This window comes from Hemitrygon akajei, chromosome 28 (genome assembly GCF_048418815.1).
Source record: "Hemitrygon akajei chromosome 28, sHemAka1.3, whole genome shotgun sequence".
NCBI lineage: Eukaryota > Metazoa > Chordata > Chondrichthyes > Myliobatiformes > Dasyatidae > Hemitrygon > Hemitrygon akajei.
Window position 1 is genome coordinate 12,244,237 of NC_133151.1, and position 21,512 is coordinate 12,265,748.

The 21,512-nt window shown below is 51.7% G+C and overlaps 1 protein-coding gene across 1 annotated transcript in view; it reads right to left on the reverse strand.

Annotated features, from left to right (window-relative positions):
• Positions 1-9,457, reverse strand: part of sart1 (spliceosome associated factor 1, recruiter of U4/U6.U5 tri-snRNP) — a 49,423-nt gene extending 39,966 nt beyond the window's left edge. Inside the window, exons 1-6 of the mRNA XM_073031333.1 lie at positions 9,159-9,457; positions 7,857-7,911; positions 5,345-5,400; positions 2,543-2,672; positions 765-870; positions 109-186 (exon numbers count right to left, since the gene is read on the reverse strand). Of these exons, the coding sequence (XP_072887434.1) occupies positions 109-186; positions 765-870; positions 2,543-2,672; positions 5,345-5,400; positions 7,857-7,911; positions 9,159-9,354 (621 nt within the window). The 5' untranslated portion in view covers positions 9,355-9,457. The remainder of the gene's footprint in view (positions 1-108; positions 187-764; positions 871-2,542; positions 2,673-5,344; positions 5,401-7,856; positions 7,912-9,158) is intronic.
• Between the last annotated feature and the right edge of the window lie 12,055 nt (positions 9,458-21,512).

Sequence of the window (21,512 nt, forward strand, 5' to 3'; positions counted from 1 at the left end):
GACCTGGATCTATCCCCCTCAACACTGGGGTACGGTGACCGTGGGAAGGAAATGGGTTGAGGTGGAGGTAACCCCGAAAAGCTGCTCCCCAAACACCAAGACCCTCACCTGTTTCGTGGTCCGAAGTTCCTCCTCGACTAGATTGCTGACACCGAACTCTTCGTCCATTTCCTCAAGAAGCTTTGCCTGGAACCACATTGGGGGCAGATGAGTTGGGGTCAGACGGGCGTCTATCAAAACCCTTGCCAGTTGTGTGTGGAAGACTCCGCGGGTAATTGAATTTCCGGGTTGTGTGGTCGTTAAAAGGACAAGGCTCACTCCCGGGTCTCTGTCCAATTAGTAGCGACAACCTACCGCGGGGATGGACATGGTCAGATGTCCCAAGGAGCTTCACCAAAAGACTGTCTAACCGGGGATCGAGTTAGATATTAGGGCGCGCTACCGAAGAGGGTTTAAGAATATTTCTAAAAGGAGATGAGAGAAGGAAAAGCAGGTATTTCCAATTTCAGAAGCAGGCAGAGCGGAGGCAGAAATATAGAAGACAGAGGGGTAAAGATCTTGGAGGGAGGCAGGAGCCGGAGGTTACAGAGGACGATGAGATCCAAAACTAGGATGAGCATTTTTAATGTCGAGGTGAGGTCGAATCGGAAGCGGGTACACGTTTTGTGGATTTGACAGTAAGATGGATAAGGTTCTCGCTAACAGGTAGGTTCAGGCAGAGATCACACTGAATGCAGGAACAGGACTTCAGTCAGCCCACTAACCCGCTTCTCAGCCATCTCCTTCTCCTTCTGCAGCTTCCTGCTCTTCTCCACCCAGGCCACCGCGTCGTCGAGCCAAGCATCGTCATCGCCCAGCGTCTTCACTTTCCTGCACGTGGGGGAGGGGGAGAGAGAGAGGGAGGGAGGGAGAGGAGTCACTCGTCGTAACCAGCGCATCACCAGTGCTCAAGAACCCAGGCCACACTTCCAGGGTCAGATGTAAACTGCCTAGAGAAAACTTCTGCTCTCCCACACGTCTGTGTTATCACCGTCTCGAAGGTTAACAGACTAATGTACAGTGACAGACCCATCCCCACCAGTACCGTACCCTGGTGTCACACAGTGACGGACCCGTCCCCACCGGTACCGTACCCCGGTGTCACACAGCGACGGACCCGTCCCCACCGGTACCGTACCCCGGTGTCACACAGCGACGGACCCGTCCCCACCGGTACCGTACCCCGGTGTCACACAGCGACGGACCCGTCCCCACCGGTACCGTACCCCGGTGTCACACAGTGACGGACCCGTCCCCACCGGTACCGTACCCCGGTGTCACACGGCGACGGACCCGTCCCCACCGGTACCGTACCCCGGTGTCACACGGCGACGGACCCGTCCCCCGCCGGTACCGTACCCCGGTGTCACACAGTGACAGAGCTGTCACCACCGGTACCGTACCCCGGTGTCACACAGTGACAGACCCGTCCCCACCGGTACCGTACCCCGGTGTCACACGGCGACGGACCCGTCCCCGCCGGTACCGTACCCCGGTGTCACACGGCGACGGACCCGTCCCCGCCGGTACTGTACCCCAGTGTTACACAGTGACAGACCCGTCCCCACCGGTACCGTACCCCGGTGTTACACAGTGACAGACCCGTCCCCACCGGTACCGTACCCTGGTGTTACACAGTGACAGACCCGTACCCCAGTGTCACACAGTGACAGACCCGTCCCCACCGGTACCGTACCCTGGTGTCACACAGTGACGGACCCGTCCCCACCGGTACCGTACCCCGGTGTCACACAGTGACGGACCCGTCCCCACCGGTACCGTACCCCGGTGTCACACAGTGACGGACCCGTCCCCACCGGTACCGTACCCCGGTGTCACACAGTGACGGACCCGTCCCCACCGGTACCGTACCCCGGTGTCACACAGTGACAGACACGTCCCCACCGGTACCGTACCCTGGTGTCACACAGTGACGGACCCGTCCCCACCGGTACCGTACCCCAGTGTCATACAGTAACAGACCCATCCCCACTGGTACTGTACCTCAGTGTTATACAGTGACAGACCCGTCCCCACCGATACCGTACCCCAGTGTTATACAGTGACAGACCCGTCCCCACCGGTACCGTACCCCGGTGTTATACAGTGACAGACCCGTCCCTACCGGTACCGTACCCCGGTGTTATACAGTGACAGACCCGTCCCCACCGGTACCGTACCCCGATGTCATACAGTAACAGACCCATCCCCACTGGTACTGTACTCCAGTGTTATACAGTGACAGACCCGTCCCCACCGATACCGTACCCCAGTGTTATACAGTGACAGAGCCGTCCCCACCGGTACCGTACCCCGGTGTCACACAGTGACAGACCCGTCCCCACCGGTACCCTACCCCACACATTCTTCAATTGGGGCTAACTCTACATTACATACCCTTGCACCCAACCGCACGCTCACTACCAGCCTGCCTGTGCTCAGACCCAGATGCCCCTTGCCCCACCCCTGCAGACTGCACCCCTCCCTTGCTCACTCTGCCTACCCCAGTTTCTGGTTCAGGAGCCGTTTCTCCTTCAGGGCTGCGAGCTTTACCCGAATGTCCTCCTGCTCTTTCGAGATGATGGGGTTGACGGCCGGGACCACTACCGGGTCCTCCTTGGTCCCGGTCTCGGCTGTGGGGGGGGGGGGGTGCAAAAAGAAACAACGTTAGACGCCGATCGCTATAAATTGCCACTGGTGTGTGGGTAAAGAGAAGAATCTGTGAGGAGTTGAGAGGTATGTTTGGGGTGGGGGCTGCAAGACTATTAATTTTATATGTGAAGTTAACATTTAATATATAAAATTAATATATTATTCTACATTAACTAGAAATAATTTTATATTAGTAATTATATAAATATTAGAAATGCAATTATGTGTAACATAATTAATATTTTGCTGTTATATAATAATACATCACAAATATAATAACCTGTGAACACAGAGCACCCAGTGGAGCCACACTTGGACGCTACTATACTGCTTATTTCACCCCCCCAATCTATCAGCCCAGCTGAAGTGTCTCAGTCCGAAATACCGACTGCCCATTTCCCTCAACAGACGCTGCCTGACCCACTGAGTTCTTTCAGCTGTTTGGTTCCAACTGCAGCTTCCAGCTGCTGCAGTCTGTTGCGCCTCCCCTTCTACCCTCTGCCGTCCTCAACTGCTGCCCCTTCCGGGGGATTCCGCAGAAAGCATCGCAGTCCATTTCCTCTCTCACCTGCCTTCTGGTGCTCCTCCCACTTCCGTCTTCCACCCTCCCCTATCAGATCCCCCCTTCTCCAGCCCTCTATCTCCTTCACCAGTCAACTTCCCAGCTCTTTACTTCACCTCCTGCCCTCCTCTCCCGGTTTATTACCTACCACCTTGTACTTCTTCCACCCCTCCCCTCACCTTCTTACTCTAAATTCTCCTCTTTCCAGTCCTGACGAAGGGTCTCGGCCCAATACGTCCACTGTGACTACAAAACCGCTTATTCCACCCCCCCCCACTCTATCAGGCCTGGCCTGCCGAGTTCTTCCAGCATTTTGTGTGTGTTGCTTTGGATCTTAGTGCAAAATTTCATGTCCTTCCCTGCCTATTGGCGTATCAACCTCGTTTACTGATTGCTTTTGCGACACACAGGTCACGCAGGCTCTTTGAGGAAGCTCAATATCGAACCCTTTCCACAGTCTCCGAAGTTCAGCGAATCTCTCTCCCCACCCCACCCTCAAACCAGTTACAAGTCTCTCTAGATCAACGGTTCCCTTTTGCCATGGACCCCCCCCACTATTAACCGAGAGGTCTGCGGACCCCACGTTGTGAACCCGATCTAGTTTGTGACAGGGTTCAAACTGGAACAGTTTCAAAGTGCGATATGCACTCAGTGGCCACTTTATTAGGTACAGCTGCTCGTCAATGCAGACATCTCATCAGCCAATCGTGCGGCAGCAGACACGAGAGCCTGCAGACACGGTCAAGAGGTTCAGATGTTGTTCAGGCCAAACACTGTACGGGAAGAAATGGGATCTGAGTGATTTTGACCGTGGAACGACTGTTGATGCCAGACGGGGTATCTCAGAAACTGCTGATCTCCCTAGAGTTTGCAGGGAATGGTGCAAAAAGCAAAAAACATCCAGTGAGCAGCAGTTCTGTGACAAACATGCGCTGTTACTGAGAGAGAATAGACTGGTTCAAGCTGACTGTAACTAAATAACACATTGCAAGTGGTGTGCAGAAGAGCATCTCAGGACGCACAAGATGTCAAACCTTGAATTGAATGGATGGATGGATGGGCAGCAGAAGACACACCACGTTCCTAATAAAGCGGCCGCCGAGTGCATTTAAGTTGAATTGTGCAGTGGCGAGGGGCAATGCCATTGACCGGCATGTCTAACCCGGTTTGGATCGCTCTGCAAGATGCAATGACATTGCCGCAAGCAGAGATTTTCCGCAGCAGCCAACAAAACCACCCCACCAGCCTCCCGCACGCCCAGCATTTGTAAGCAGTGTACTTTTGCAAAGTCTGGTCAGATGCTGTGAGCACAACTAGAGCACGGCAACTCACTGCGTTGCAACGCTCTCGTCTCCTCCTCTGGTGAGTGAGACTGGTAAGACTTGGGTGCAGAATTAGGCCATTCAGCCCATCGAGTCTGCTCTGCTATTCCATCATGGCCAAGTTATTATCCCCGTCAACCCTATTCTCCTCGTAAGCTTTGATACCATTACAAAACAGGAACGCATGAACCTCTGTTTTAAAAATATCCAAAGATCTATCTTCCACAGATTCACCTCTCCGGCTAAAAAATTTCCTCATTTCTGTTCCAAAGGGACGTCCTTCTATTCAGAGACCGTGCCACCTAGTTCCACATTCCCCCACTGCAGGGAACATCATTTCCACGTCCACTCTATCTGGACCTTCCAACATTCATAGGTTTCGATCAGGATCCCCCCCCCCCACCAATTCATTCTTCTAAACTCTAACAAGCTCAGGCCCTGAGCCATCAAATGCTCCTCAGGTGTTAACCCTTTCATCCCCAGGATCATAACCTCCTCCGGACCCTCCCCAAAACCAGCACCTCCGTACTTTGATAAGGGGCCCAAAACTGCTCACGATACTCTGCTACATTATCAAAAGCCTTCAATGCCTCTATTCAATACCCCCTTTTATTTCTTCAGCTTGAAAGCTACCAGCCTCCCCAGTTTCATCTTGGGCCGTGTTTCAGTCAATCAGCTCATGCCCTCCCCGAACGCCTCAACGCGCTTCGCCCGAAGCCCGGCGGCAAAGAAAAAAAAAACCGCGTAAACGCATCAACGCTGGACTCACACTTTTTGGATTCCTGCACTTCCAGAGGTTTCAGTCCGAGCTTGGCTCTCAACTTACTGTGGGGGAAACACAGGAGGTTAGGCACAGTTTTATTAGAGTACACAGTCACAGAAACAAGCCCTTCAGCCCATCTAGTTCATACTAAACTGTTATTCTTCCCAGTCTTATCACCACACATACTTATCCAAACTTCTCTTAAGTGTTGCAGTCGAACCACTTCAGCTGGCAGCTCAATCCACAGTGAGCAAAGATGTTCCCCATTAAATATTTCATCTTTTGCCCTTAACCCGTGCCCATTTCATTTCAGATACGCATATAGACTCCTGCACTCAGGAGTAAGGAAGAGCCAACTCCGAGCCAATCTCTATTTGAAGAGGGCTTTTTTTCCCCAAACAAAACTATAGAAGTTTATTGACCCAACAATTACACAAAGTACAAACAATAAGTATTTTCAACACCGTGAATAAATTCAAATTAAAATACAATACGATTATTACTGTCTATAATAAACAGGCAATTCCCTGGAGGAGGGGCCACCACCCCTGGAAATGCCCCACTGTAACCGTATGCTCCCTCTCCAAGGACAGCTGGCACGAACGTACCCTCGGAAGGGCGGGGAGTTGGCCCTGGCCGAGTCATCGACTTTCTGCTGCCTAGACCCGTGAACGGGCATCTTGGCCAGGCCGGGGAGCAAGCCCACCAGGACCGCTCCTTGCGAGCAGGACCTGAGCAGCAGCCCCTCCGGATACTCAAACAGGGGCTGCAACCTCTCACAGTCCGTACCCCCCACGGTCACAGAACGGGCAGGCGGACGGGGCATCCGTGAACCCGCCTAAAGACCTGTTGCACGGGGCTGCCCGATGCAAGATATTCCACTCCGGGTCCCAGTGTAGCGGGGGGGGGAAGGATCCCTCCATAAAGAGAATCCCACTGGGGATCTCCTCCGCTGCCAAAGCAGCCCGTACAAGAAACGCTCAGGAACGCCACGATGAGCTCACCCTGCATGGGACCCACTCCCGCGTGGTAACCTGAGGCCTGGGTCCGCAAGTACTTACGGCCCATCAGGCGGATGCTAACCGTGGTGATCGACCTTCCCTGATTCTGTTTATTATTGCTATATTATACTCATTAGACAGGGCAGGTGCAAGTCGATGGGACAAGGCAGAATAACAGCTCTATTTCTAGCGTTACCCAACCTCAGTGGGAAAAGCCTACTTGCATTTACCCTCTCTACACCCCTCATAATTGTGTATATCAAATCTCCCCTCATTCTCCTACGCTCCAGGGAATAACAAGCAACGCAGCAGCCATTAGGAGATTTGGTTTGTCGACTAAAGCATGTGCAAAAATATAGGTGGAGAGCATTATGGCAGGCTGCATCATCGTCTGGTATGGGGGGTGGGGGGGGCTACTGCACAGGATTGAAGAAGCTGCAGAGAGTTGTAAACTCCGTCAGCTCCATCATGGGCACCGGCCTCCGTCGTATCCAGGACATCTTCAAGGAGCGGTGCCTCAGAAAAGGTGGTGTCCATCATTAAAGACCCCCACCACCCAAGACATCATTGCTACCATCAGGAAGGAGGTACGAAAGTCCAAAGACGCACATTGAATGATTCAGGAACAGCTTCATCCCCTCTGCCATCTGATTTCTAAATGGACACCGAGCCCGTAAACACTATCTCAGTACTCTTTTATTTCTATTTTTGCCCTACTTAATTTAACCTTTTGATTGATGTATCTATTTACTATAGTTCAGTTTTTTTTCTATCATCGTGTATTGCATCGAATGGCTGCCACAAAGTTTACAAATTTCACGACACATGCCAGTGACATTGAACCCGATTCTGTTCACTGCTCCACTTACACAATGCTAACTGGCAAGCCACTGCAAACTAATAAACCAGAGGTACAAGTCTATCTCAGCAGGGGGGCCCTCAGGAGGGCAACCCCACCCTCTGGTTGGCCTCGTTTCCCCCCCCTCCCCCTGGGATTTCACTAGGAATGGACAAATGTGGGGTGAGGCTGGATGTCAAGGACTCAGAGGTGGGCTCATCAATGGACAGGCAGGCAAGTGGCCGATCCTGGCCCGTTTTACATCGTCCTGCCCTTTGAGAATAAGAGGCCTGGGACCTTTCAACTTACAGGCCTCCCTCCCAGACCCTCTCCCAAGACCAGCGGGTCCCAGGGCGAATTCTGAAGACGGAGGCCCAGTGTCTGCGAGTCTGAGAATCCGGGGACACGGACAGGAGGCCCAGAGGTGACTGCGTGTGAGTGGGAGGGAGGGGAAAGGAGTTTGCTTCACAGTTGTTGTTTCATTGTGGTGTTGTGTTGTTTTCCTGAGCGACCGTGATCTCGTGACCACAGTGAGATGCCTTGACCCATCACTACAACCCCACCTCCCACCCCCCCAAGCCTTCACACGATGATCTGGCCCCTAGACTGAGTCACGACAACAGCTCACTGCTTTAATGCCCTCCGGCGGTCAGGGAGACGGTGACGTCAGCAAACTCACTTTGTTTCTTCGATGGACAGCGAGGCATTGCCACCGGCTGACTTTGGACCAGGCGCTGAAAGGGAAGGACGGGAATGAGAGCCGGATAAAGATACAGCTCGGAAAGATAAATGAAGCGCGCGCTCTTCCCCAACCACACAGATCCCCGTAAGGATGCCCCTCAGTTCATTAAGTAACACGTTCCTGCATTATTCCACCGTTCATTCCCATGGTTTACACCTTCTCCCTCCTTTGACAAACCCAATCTTAGCCCACGTCGTTTGGTTACAGAACATACCACATTGTAACCATAATGGTCCCATAAAACACACACTCCCCAGATCTCCACTTCCTTTAACACATTACTCACTGGCCAATCTATTGTCTCTGAAACCAGTCCTTGCCCCCTGTAACCCTACCATCAGACTGATATGCCCACAATTCTGACAGGGCTCCTCAAGAGCACCCAACATAAATCCCTTTCCCCTCTACTTGATAACTGCCTCCCATTGACCCCTTTAACCCTACCATCTCCCTCCCATTGGCCCTCAGCCCCCTCCATCTCCCTCACTCCCACAGACCCTCAGCCCCCTCCATCTCCCTCACTCCCACAGACCCTCATCCCCCTCACTCCCACTGGCCCTCACCCCCCTCACCCCTCCATCTCCCTCACCCACACAGGCCCTCATCCCCCTCACCCCCTCCATCTCCCTCACCCCCTCCATCTCCCTCACCCACACAGGCCCTCACCCCCTCCATCTCCCTCACCCACACTGGCCCTCACCCCCCTCACCCCTCCATCTCCCTCACCCACACAGGCCCTCATCCCCCTCACCCCCTCCATCTCCCTCACCCCCTCCATCTCCCTCACCCACACAGGCCCTCACCCCCTCCATCTCCCTCACCCACACAGGCCCTCATCCCCCTCACCCCCTCCATCTCCCTCACCCCCACAGGGCCTCAAACCCCTCCATCTCCCTCACCCACACAGGCCCTCACCCCCTCCATCTCCCTCACCCCCACAGGCCCTCAGCCCCTCCATCTCCCTCACCCACACAGACCCTCACCCCCTCCATCTCCCTCACCCCCACAGACCCTCAGCCCCTCCATCTCCCTCACCCACACTGGCCCTCACCCCCTCCATCTCCCTCACCCCCACAGGCCCTCAGCCCCTCCATCTCCCTCACCCACACTGGCCCTCACCCCCTCCATCTCCCTCACCCCCACAGGCCCTCAGCCCCTCCATCTCCCTCACCCCCACAGGCCCTCACCCCCTCCATCTCCCTCACCCACACAGGCCCTCACCCCCTCCATCTCCCTCACCAGGCTCCTCCGCCTTCTCCAACTTCTCCCTCTTGGGCCTGCGCTCGGCGTCGGGGCCGCGCCTGTCGCGCTCCCGGTGCCGGCGGCTCTCGCGCTCGCGGCTGCCCGCGCGCTCCTTGCGGTCCTTGTGCTTGTGCTTCTTGTGGCGCGCGGCGGGCTCGTCCCCGCGCTCGCGGTGCTTCTTCGAGGAGCCCATGGCGGCGTCCGACCGGCAGGGCCGAGCGCTCGATGCCGGGACAGTCGGCGGCGACAGCCACCGGGAACGGAGATGGCCGGTTTCCCCACTTCCTCTTGAACTCTCGCCTTCATGCGTCACTTCCTCCGCCCCGCCCCTTAAAGTCGCAGAGCGCAGCCGGAGGCTCTTCAGCCCATCAAGTCAATACTGTCAATCACCTATCCCGCCACCAGCACCTCTGACATGTCTGTTCACGGCCTCCACTGGACAGGAACACCTCGTATTCTTGTTTAGATTTGCTAATGCTTAAAAATGTAACCAAGACAAGAACAAGTCAAGTTAAGTCACTTTATTGTCATTTCGACCAATACAGCTGATAATTATATCTGAGGAAGAATGGACAATACTATTGAGGTATCAATGGAAGTATACCAGTACATGGTAAAAATGAGACAACGTTTTTCAGGACCATGGTGTTACATGACACAGTACAAAAAACTAGACTGAACTACATAATAAAAAAAAACAACACAGAGAAAGCTACACAGGTCTGCATAAAGTGCACAAAAACAGTGCAGGCATTTACAATAAATAATAAACAATAAATGTTTGATAGAGCTATTTAGAAAAGCATATAATTCAGATAACGGTAGTAGAATCATTTTAAGCGTGTATAAGGGATTGTCAAATCTTAAAACACATTTGACTTCATACATTAAAACAAACTGGGAGAAGATAATTATATCTGAGGAAGAATGGACAATACTATTGAGGTATCAATGGAAGTGTACCAGTTCACAGAAATGGAGGGAGTTTGGATGGAAAAACTTGATAAGATATTTTATTACACCCTCTCAGAAATCCCATTATGATAGTAACCTCTCTGTTTGCTGGAGAAATTGTGGAAATCAAAATGCAAACCATTATCATATTTTCTGGGAATGCCCCATTATCAAAGACTGTTGGAGTGGGATACACAATGCCCTACAAGACATCTTTAAATGTGAACTACCCTTAGAAAGTAAGACCATATATTTTGGGTATTTACCTAAAGAATGGTTGAAAAGAGATAAATATTTAATGAATATTCTGCTGGTGGCTGGTAAAGACTCTTACCAGGAGATGGTTATCACAGGAGAACCCAACTTTAAATGCATGGATGGAAATTACAATGGACATTTACAAAATGGAGAAGATAACAGCATCTGTTAATCATAAGCTGGAACAATTTGATTCATACTGGGAAAAATGGTTTAACTACATAATGCCTGATAGGCCTGAATTTTATTCTCACAAATCAATGAATATGTTGTAAAAAAAAAGATCACTCCCTACTTGTACATAGTTTTCTCTTTTCGCTTGTTCTTTCTTTCCTCTCTTTTCTATAAGTGTATACCTCAGATAAATATTATGTGGAGATTTGTGGCAAATATGACTATATGATATATATGTATAGTATCTGAAATACATGTTATGGAAATGGCAACGCGAGTGAATCTGCAGATGCTGGAAATAAATAGAAACACAAAATGCTGGCAGAACTCAGCAGGCCAGACAGCATCTATGGGAGGAGGTAGTGACGACGTTTCGGGCCGAAACCCTTCATCAGGAGTGAAGTAACATGGGATGGTCAAGGGGGGGGGGGAATAAGAAGTGGGGGGAGGGATGAAGTAGAGAGCTGGGAAGTGATAGGCTGAAGGGAAATGGGCTAGGGGGAAGGTGGAGAATTATGGGAAATAAAAGAAAAAGAAAGGTAGGGCTGGGGGGAGATTATAGTGACCTCTCCCCCCACTTCTTATCCATCCTCAACCATCCCATGTTACTGTGGTGAACTACATATACCTGTCTGGACACGCCCCCTGCTGACTGCTCCTGTGGCTCCTCCCACAGACCCCGGTATAAAGGCGATTGAGGCCTGAGCCCGGCCCTCAGTCTCCAGGATGTAGTATGGTGGTCAATTACTGCTTGTTCTTTCTTCCAGTCAATAAAAACTGATATCTCGCCTTTACGTCTCAGAGAGAGTTATTGATGGTGCATCAGTTACTCCACTCCTGATGAAGGGTTTTGGCCCGAAACGTCGTCACTACCTCCTCCCATAGATTCTGTCTGGCCTGCTGAGTTCTGCCAGCATTTTGTGTGTTTATGAATGATGAATTTCAATAAAAATAAATTACAAAAAAAAAATCAGATTTGCTAATGCTGTTGGGGAGGGTTTAAACTAGATTTGCAGGGGTTTGGGAACCAGAGTGAAGATGGGGCAGTTGGCACACAAGTAGAGGCAGCTCGTGGAGAGTTTGTGAGGAAGGATAGGCAGATGATAGAGCAAAGACGCACTCAGCCTGAGGGCTTGAGATGCGTCCATTTTAACGCAAGGAGTATCGTAAACAAGGCGGGTGAACTTAGAACATGGATCAATACGTGGAACTATGATGTTGTGGCCATTACAGAAACTTGGAAGACCCAGAGGCAGGAATGGCTGCTGAGTGTGCCGAGGTTTCGATGTTTCAAAGAGGACAGGGAGGGAGGCCAAAGAGTGGTATTGCTAATCAGGGATAGTGTCACGGTTGTTGAAAAGGAGGCAGACATGGAGGGATTATCTACTGAATCAGTGTGGGTGGAAGTCAGAAACAGGAAGGGGGCAATAACTCTCGGCTGTGTGTTTTTTATAGACCCTACAATAGTAACAGAGGCATCTGGGACAGTCCCATAATAACTGGGTTGTTGTGATGGGTGATTTTAAAATTTAATAATAATTACTGTCATCTCCTTAGAGAAAGGGATTTGGATGGGGTGGAGTTTGTTAGGTGTGTTCAGGACGGTTTCCTGACACGATATGTAGATAAGCCAACTAGAGGAGAGGCTGTACTTGATCTGGCATTGGGAATTGAACCTGATGTCAGATCTCTCAGTGGGAGAGCACTTTGGAGGGGATCACAACCCTATCGCCCTCACCATAGTGCTGGAGTGTGTGTGTGTGTGTGTGTGTGTGTGTGTGTGTGTGTGTGTGTGTGTGTGTGTGTGTGTGTGTGTGTGTGTGTGTGTGTGTGTGTGTGTGAGAGTGTGTGTGTGTGTGTGTGTGTATGTGTGTGTGTGTGTGTGTGTGTGTGTGTGTGTGTGTGTGTGTGTGTGTCTGAGTGTGTGTGTCTGTGTGTGTGTATGAGTGTGTGTGTGTGTCTGTGTGTGAGAGTGTGTGTGTGTGAGTGTGTGTGTGTGTGTGTGTGTGTGTGTGAGTGAGAGAGTGTGTGTGTGTGGCCTCCGTCGGTCGTGGTCGCCTCTGGTAGTCGCTGGTCTGTCGAGCAGCATCGACTGTGGCCGATCCTGGGACGGCAGGCTCTGCCACGGTTGCTGCAGGTGTAGGGCGTCGTGGAATTGTTTCCCGCTGTCCGCCGTGCTCACTGTTTAGCTCTCCGCTCCTCAAACTGACTCCGGATCACTCCTTGGCCTTGCTCTAGGTGTTGCTGAAGAGTACCTCGCCATTTGCTGCCGTCATCTGCTGTATCCTCCCAGCACTCTGTGTTGATTTTTAAGGCTTTCATGTCGCATGTGGGGATAGCAGCAGACAATTTGGGAAAACATTTAACTAGGGTAGGGGGAAATATGATGCGATTAGGCAGGAACTTGGGAACATAAATTAGGAGCAGATGTTCTCAGGGAAAGGCACGGTACAAAATATGGCAAGTGTTCCAACTTCCGGTAATTCCCTCCCTCTCCCTTTCACTCTGCCTCCTCCTCCAGCTGCCTATCACCTCCCTCATGACTCTGCCTTCTTCTACTACCCATAGTGCTTTCCCCTTACATTCCTCCTTCACCTTTCATGCCTATCCCCTCCCTGCTTCCCCTCCCCCACCCCTTGATCTCTCCTCCGATTGGTTTTTCACCTGGCACCTTCCCCCCCTCCCCCCACCATCTTTATGGGGTCCCTGCCCCCTCCCTCTTCAGTCCTGACGAAGGGTCTCGGCCCGAAACGTTGACTGTTCCTTTCAACGGATGCTGCCCGACCTGCTGAGTTCCTCCAGCGTGTTTGTACGTGTTGATCTGACCACAGCATTTGCTTGGCATTCTGCATAGGAATATTCCATCGAGGCAGGGAAAGGACGGTGTACAAACGATGTAGAAAATCTAGTTAAGAAGCAAAGAAAAGCTTACGAAAGATTCAAAGCTCTAGGTAATGATAGAGATCTAGAAAGTTATAAGGCTTGGAGGAAGGAGCTTTAGAGTGGAATTAGGAGAGCCTGACGCGACCGGGAGAAGGCCTTAGCGAGCAGGGTTATATGAAGAGCAAGAGGATAAGACGTGAGAGATTAGGACCAATCAAGTCCAATATTGGAAACATGTGCATGGAGTTGGAGGAGGAAGCAGAGATACTTAATGAATATGTACTTTGCTTCAGTATTCACCACAGAAAAAGACCTTGGCAATAGTCGGGGTGACTTACAGCGGAGTGAAATGCTCGAGTCCATGGACATTAAGAAAGAGGATGTGCTGGAGCTTTTGAAAGGTATTAAGTTAGATAAGTCACCGGGACCGGACAAGATATAGCCCAGGCTGCTGTGGGAAGCGAGGGAGGAGATTGCTGAGCCTCTGGCGATGATCTTTACATCATCGATAGGGACAGGAGAAGTACCGGATTATTGGAGGGTTGTAAATGTTGTTCCCTTGTTCAACAAAGGGAGTAGAGAAAATTATAGATCAGTGAGTCTGACTTCAGTGGTTGGTAAGTTGTTGGAGAGGATCCCGAGAGGCAGGATTTATGACCATTTGGAGAGACGTAATCTGATTAGGGATAGTCAGCATGGCTTTGTCAAGGGCAGGTCGTTTCTTGAACTCTATGTAACAAAACACATTGATGAAGGTAGAGCAGAGGATGGAGTTCAGCAAGGTATTTCACAAGGTTCCCCATGTGAGGCTCCTTGAGAAAGTAAGGAGTGGGATCCAAGGGGACGTTGCTTTGTGGATCCAGAACTGGCTTGTCCACAGAAGGCAAAGGATGGTTGTAGACGGGTCATATTCTGCATGGAGGTTAGTGACCAGTGGTATGCCTCAGGGATCTGTTCTGGGACCCCTACTCTTTGTGATTTTTATAAATGATCTGGCTGAGGAAGTACAAGAGTGGGTTAGTAAGTTTGCTGACACAAAGGTTGGGGGGTGTTGTGGATAATCTGGAGGGCTGAAAAGGTTACAGCAGGACATTGATAGCTTGCAAAACTGGGCTGAGAAGTGGCAGATGGAGTTCAACCCAGATAACTGTGAAGTTATGCCTGCCTTTTTGTTGGCTTTGTGGAACAATCCATGTTCCAAGGCTATACCGGTATCCATCCCCCTCTTTTCCTTCGCTACATCGACGACTGCATTGGCGCTGCCTCTTGCACTCGTGCTGAGCTCGTTGACTTCATTAACTTTGCCTCTAACTTTCACCCTGCCCTCAAATTTACCTGGTCCATTTCCAACACCTCCCTCCCCTTTCTTGATCTTTCTGTCTCCATCTCTGGAGACGGCCTATCTACTGATATCTACTATAAGCCTACAGATTCTCACAGCTACCTGGACTATTCCTCTTCCCACCCTGTCTCTTGCAAAAATGCTATCCCCTTCTCACAATTCCTCCGTCTCTGCCGCATCTGCTCTCAGGATGAGGCTTTTCATTCCAGGACGAAGGAGATGTCTTCCTTTTTTAAACAAAGGGGCTTCCCTTCTTCCACCATCAACTCTGCTCTCAAACGCATCTCTCCCATTTCCTGCACACTTGGGATAGGGTTCCCCTTGTCCTTACCTACCACCCCACCAGCCTCCAGGTCCAACATATAATTCTCCGTAACTTCCGCCACCTCCAACGGGATCCCACTACCAAGCACATTTTTCCCTCCCCCCCTTTCTGCTTTTCGCAGGGATCGCTTCCTACGCGACTCCCTTGTCCACTCTTCCCCCCCATCCCTTCCCACCGATCTCCCTCCTGGCACTTATCCTTGTAAACGGAACAAGTGCTACACCTGCCCTTACACTTTCTCCCTCACCACCATTCAGGGCCCCAGACAGTCCTTCCAGGTGAGGCGACACTTCACCTGTGAGTCGGCTGGTGTGGTATACTGCGTCCGGTGCTCCCGGTGTGGCCTTTTATATATTGGTGAGACCCGACGCATACTGGGAGACCGTTTCGCGGAACACCTACGCTCGGTCCGCCAGAAAAAGTAGGATCTCCCAGTGGCCAAACATTTTAATTCCACGTCCCATTCCCATTCTGATATGTCTATCCATGGCCTCCTCTATTGTCAAAATGAATCCACACTCAGGTTGGAGGAACAACACCTTATATACCAGCTGGGTAGCCTCCAACCTGATGGTATGAACATTGACTTCTCTAACTTCTGCTAATGCCCTTCCTCCCCTTCTTACCCCATCCCTGACATATTTAGTTGTTTGCCTGTTCTCCATCTCCCTCTGGTGCTTCCCCCCCCCTTTTCTTTCTCCTGAGGCCTCCCGTCCCATGATCCTTTCCCTTCTCCAGCTCTGTATCACTTTCGCCAATCACCTTTCCAGCTCTTAGCTTCACCCCACCCCCTCCGGTCTTCTCCTATCATTTCGCATTTCCCCCTCCCCCCACTACTTTCAAATCTCTCAGTATCTCTCCTTTCAGTTAGTCCTGACGAAGGGTCTCGGCCCGAAACGTCGACAGTGCTTCTCCCTATAGATGCTGCCTGGCCTGCTGCGTCCCACCAGCATTTTGTGTGTGTTGTTTTAAATGTTGGGACCACTCTCCTGAATCCTCCTGGTCAGCAGGGGGCGGTATTGAACCTGTTTTAAATGTTGGGACCACTCTCCTGAATCCTCCCGGTCAGCAGGGGGCGGTATTGAACCTGTTTTAGATGTTGGGACCACTCTCCTGAATCCTCCTGGTCAGCAGGGGGCGGCATTGAACCTGTTTTAGATGTTGGGACCACTCTCCTGAATCCTCCTGGTCAGTAGGGGGCGGTATTGAACCTGTTTTAGATGTTGGGACCACTCTCCTGAATCCTCCTGGTCAGCAGGGGGCGGCATTGAACCTGTTTTAGATGTTGGGACCACTCTCCTGAATCCTCCCGGTCAGCAGGGGGCGGCATTGAACCTGTTTTAGATGTTGGGACCACTCTCCTGAATCCTCCCGGTCAGCAGGGGGCGGCATTGAACCTGTTTTAGATGTTGGGACCACTCTCCTGAATCCTCCCGGTCAGCAGGGGGCGGTATTGAACCTGTTTTAAATGTTGGGACCACTCTCCTGAATCCTCCTGGTCAGTAGGGGGCGGTATTGAACCTGTTTTAGATGTTGGGACCACTCTCCTGAATCCTCCTGGTCAGCAGGGGGCGGCATTGAACCTGTTTTAGATGTTGGGACCACTCTCCTGAATCCTCCCGGTCAGCAGGGGGCGGCATTGAACCTGTTTTAGATGTTGGGACCACTCTCCTGAATCCTCCCGGTCAGCAGGGGGCGGCATTGAACCTGTTTTAGATGTTGGGACCACTCTCCTGAATCCTCCCGGTCAGCAGGGGGCGGCATTGAACCTGTTTTAGATGTTGGGACCACTCTCCTGAATCCTCCTGGTCAGCAGGGGGCGGTATTGAACCTGTTTTAGATGTTGGGACCACTCTCCTGAATCCTCCTGGTCAGCAGGGGGCGGTATGGAACCTGTTTTAGATGTTGGGACCACTCACCTGAATCCTCCTGGTCAGCAGGGGGCGGCATTGAACCTGTTTTAGATGTTGGGACCACTCTCCTGAATCCTCCTGGTCAGCAGGGGTTGGTATTGAACCTGTTTTAGATGTTGGGACCACTCTCCTGAATCCTCCTGGTCAGCAGGGGGCGGTATTGAACCTGTTTTAGATGTTGGGACCACTCTCCTGAATCCTCCTGGTCAGCAGGGGTTGGTATTGAACCTGTTTTAGATGTTGGGACCACTCTCCTGAATCCTCCTGGTCAGCAGGGGGCGGTATTGAACCTGTTTTAGATGTTGGGACCACTCTCCTGAATCCTCCTGGTCAGCAGGGGTTGGTATTGAACCTGTTTTAGATGTTGGGACCACTCTCCTGAATCCTCCCGGTCAGCAGGGGGCGGTATTGAACCTGTTTTGAGTCCTGACGAAGGGTCTCGGCCCGAAACGTCGACAGTGCTTCTCCCTATAGATGCTGCCTGGCCTGCTGCGTCCCACCAGCATTTTGTGTGTGTTGTTTTAAATGTTGGGACCACTCTCCTGAATCCTCCTGGTCAGCAGGGGGCGGTATTGAACCTGTTTTAGATGTTGGGACCACTCTCCTGAATCCTCCTGGTCAGCAGGGGGCGGTATGGAACCTGTTTTAGATGTTGGGACCACTCTCCTGAATCCTCCTGGTCAGCAGGGGGCGGTATTGAACCTGTTTTAGATGTTGGGACCACTCACCTGAATCCTCCTGGTCAGCAGGGGGCGGCATTGAACCTGTTTTAGATGTTGGGACCACTCTCCTGAATCCTCCTGGTCAGCAGGGGTTGGTATTGAACCTGTTTTAGATGTTGGGACCACTCTCCTGAATCCTCCTGGTCAGCAGGGGGCGGTATTGAACCTGTTTTAGATGTTGGGACCACTCTCCTGAATCCTCCTGGTCAGCAGGGGTTGGTATTGAACCTGTTTTAGATGTTGGGACCACTCTCCTGAATCCTCCTGGTCAGCAGGGGGCGGTATTGAACCTGTTTTAGATGTTGGGACCACTCTCCTGAATCCTCCTGGTCAGCAGGGGTTGGTATTGAACCTGTTTTAGATGTTGGGACCACTCACCTGAATCCTCCTGGTCAGCAGGGGGCGGCATTGAACCTGTTTTAGATGTTGGGACCACTCTCCTGAATCCTCCTGGTCAGCAGGGGGCGGTATTGAACCTGTTTTAGATGTTGGGACCACTCTCCTGAATCCTCCTGGTCAGCAGGGGGCGGTATTGAACCTGTTTTAGATGTTGGGACCACTCTCCTGAATCCTCCTGGTCAGCAGGGGGCGGTATTGAACCTGTTTTAGATGTTGGGACCACTCTCCTGAATCCTCCTGGTCAGCAGGGGGCGGTATTGAACCTGTTTTGAGTCCTGAAGAAGGGTCTCGGCCCGAAACGTCGACAGCGCTTCTCCCTGTAGATGCTGCCTGGCCTGCTGTGTTCCACCAGCATTTTGTGTGTGTAACTGTAAAGTGGTTCATTTTGGTAGGTCAAATTTGAAGTCAGAATATAGCATTAATGGTGGAGTGTGGAGGATCAGAGGGATCTTGGGGTCCGAGTCCATAGGACGCTCAAAGCTGCCGCGCAGGTTGACTCTGTGGTTAAGAAGGCATATGGTGCATTAGCCTTCATCAACTGTGGGATTGAGTTTAAGAGCCGAGAGGTAATGTTGCAGCTATATAGGACCCTGGTCAGACCCCACTTGGAGTACTGTGCTCAGTTCTGGTCGCCTCACTACAGGAAGGATGTGGAAGCCATAGAAAGGGTGCAGAGGAGATTTACAAGGATGTTGCCTGGATTGGGGAGCATGCCTTATGAGAATAGGTTGAGTGAACTCGGCCTTTTCTCCTTGGAGCGACGGAGGATGAGAGATGACCTGATAGATGATGAGGGCATTGATCGTGTGGATAGCCAGAGGCTTTTTCCCAGGGCTGAAATGGCTAACACGAGGGGGCATAGTTTTAAGGTGCTTGGAAGTAGGTACAAGGGGGACGTCAGGGGTAATTTTTTCACACAGAGAGTGGTGAGTGTGTGGGATGCACTGCCAGTGAAAATGGTGGAGGCGGATACAATCTAAGGGACTCTTCGATAGGTACATGGAGCTTGAAAAAACAGAGGGCTATACGGTAGGGAGATTCGAGGCAGTCTCTCGAGTAGGTTCCATGGTCGGCACAACATTGTGGGCCGAAGGGTCTGTAATGTGCTATGTTCCATGTTCTAGATCGTTTCCAAAGTAACACACAAAATGCACCATCTCCACCCTCATCAACTCCGGACACCTTCCTCCCTCAGCCAAAAAACTCATAATTCCCACACCCTGCACAGCTCGGCTTTACCTCCTCCCCAAGATCCACAAGCCTGACTGTCCCAGCAGACCCATAGTTTCAGCCTGCTCCTGCCCCACCGAACTTGTGTCTGCCTACCTGGACTCCATTTTATCCCCCATAGTTCAGTCTCTCCCCACCTACATCCAGGATACATCCCGTGCCCTTCACCTCTTCAATAACTTCCGATTCCCCGGCCCAGATCGCTTCATTTTTACCATGGATGTTCAATTCTTATACACCTCCATCCCCCATCAAGAAGGCCTCAAAGCCCTCCGCTACTTTTTGGATAACAGACCCCACCAGTTCCCCAGCACCACCACACTCCTCCGGTTGGCGGAGCTTGTTCTAACTCTCAATAACTTCTCCTTTGGTTCTTCCCACTTTCTCCAGATCAAGGGCATAGCCATGGGCACTCACATGGGTCCCAGCTATGCCTGCCTCTTTGTGGGTTATGTGGAACAGTCTATGCTCCAAATCTATACTGGCACCAATCCCCAACTTTTCCTCCGCTACACTGATGACTACATTGGTGCTGCTTCCTGCACCCATGCTGAGCTCGTCAATTTCATCAACTTTGCTTCTAACTTTCACCCAGCCCTTAAATTCACTTGGTCCATCTCGGACACTTCTCTCCCCTTTCTTGATCTCTTGGTCTCCATCTCTGGAGACAGACTATCCACTGACATCTTCTACAAACCCACTGACTCCCATAACTATCTTGACTATACCTCTTCCCACCCTGCCCAATGCAAAAATGCCATTCCCTATTCCCAATTCCTCTGTCTCCGCCGCATCTGTTCCCAGGATGAGGCTTTCCGTTCCAGGACTTCTCAAATGTCCTCTTTCTTTCAGGATCATGGTTTCCCTTCTGGCGTCATCAAAGATGCCCTCACCCGCATCTCCTCCACTTCCCGCACTTCAGCCCTCAACCCATCCTCCTGTCACCACAACAGGGACAGGGTTCCCATGTCCTCACCTACCACCCCACCAGCCTCCGGATCCAGCATATTATCCTCCGCAACTTCCGCCACCTTCAACAGGACCCCGCCACTAAGGACATCTTTCCCTCCCTGCCCCTCTCTGCTTTTCGCAGGGATAGTTCCCTCCATGACTGCCTGGTCCACACGTCCCTCCCCACAGAACTCCCTCCTGGCACTTATCCCTGTAAGCGCAAATGCTACACATGTCCCCACACCTCCCCCCTTACCACCATTCCGGGCCCCAGACAGTCCTTCCAGGTGAGGAATCACTCCACCTGCGAGTCTGTTGGGGTAATCTATTACATCCAGTGCTCCCTCGTCTACATCGGCGAGACACGACGCAGATTGGGGGACCGCTTCGTCGAGCACCTACGCTCCGTCCGTCACAATAGACAGGATCTCCCGGTTGCCACCCACTTCAACTCTGCTTCACATTCCCATTCGGATATGTCCTTACATGGCCTCCTCTACTGCCATGATGAGGCCAAACTCAGGTTGGAGGAGCAACACCTCATATACCGTCTGGGTAGCCTCCAGCCCCTTGGTATGAACATTGAATTCTCCAATTTCTGGTAATTCTCTCCCCCTCCCCCTATCCCAGGTCCCTCTCTGCCTCTCTCCCCTTTCAACTTTCTGCTCCTTTATCTCTACAGTTCTTTCATGCTTATCCCCTCCCCCCCCCTTATCTTTCCTCTGATTGGTTTTCCACCTGGCGCCTCTAGGCCCTACCCCCTCCCCTATCTCTATTACTGGGCTTCGGCCCTCTCTTCCCCCCCATTCCTGCTGAAGGGTCTCGGCCCGAAACATTGGCTACTCTTTTCTCACAGATGCTGCCTGGCCTGCTGAGTTCTTCCAGCGTCGTGTACGTATCCTTTGCTCCACAGCATCTGCAGTTGTATTTTTGTGTACTGGAGGAACTCAGCAGGTCAGACAGCATCCATGGAGAGGAATAAACCCTCCACCAAGACTGAGAAGGAAGGTGGAGGGGAAGATGCCAGAATAAAAAGGTCGAGGGAGGGGAAGGAGGGCTGGCTGGAAGGTGAGGGGTGAAGCCAGGTGGGTGGGAAAGGTCAAGGGCTGGAGAGGAAGGAATCTGATAGGAGAGGAGAGTGGACCAGGGGAGAAAAGGGAAGGAGGAGGGGAACCAGGAGAGAAGAGGAAGGAGGTTAGA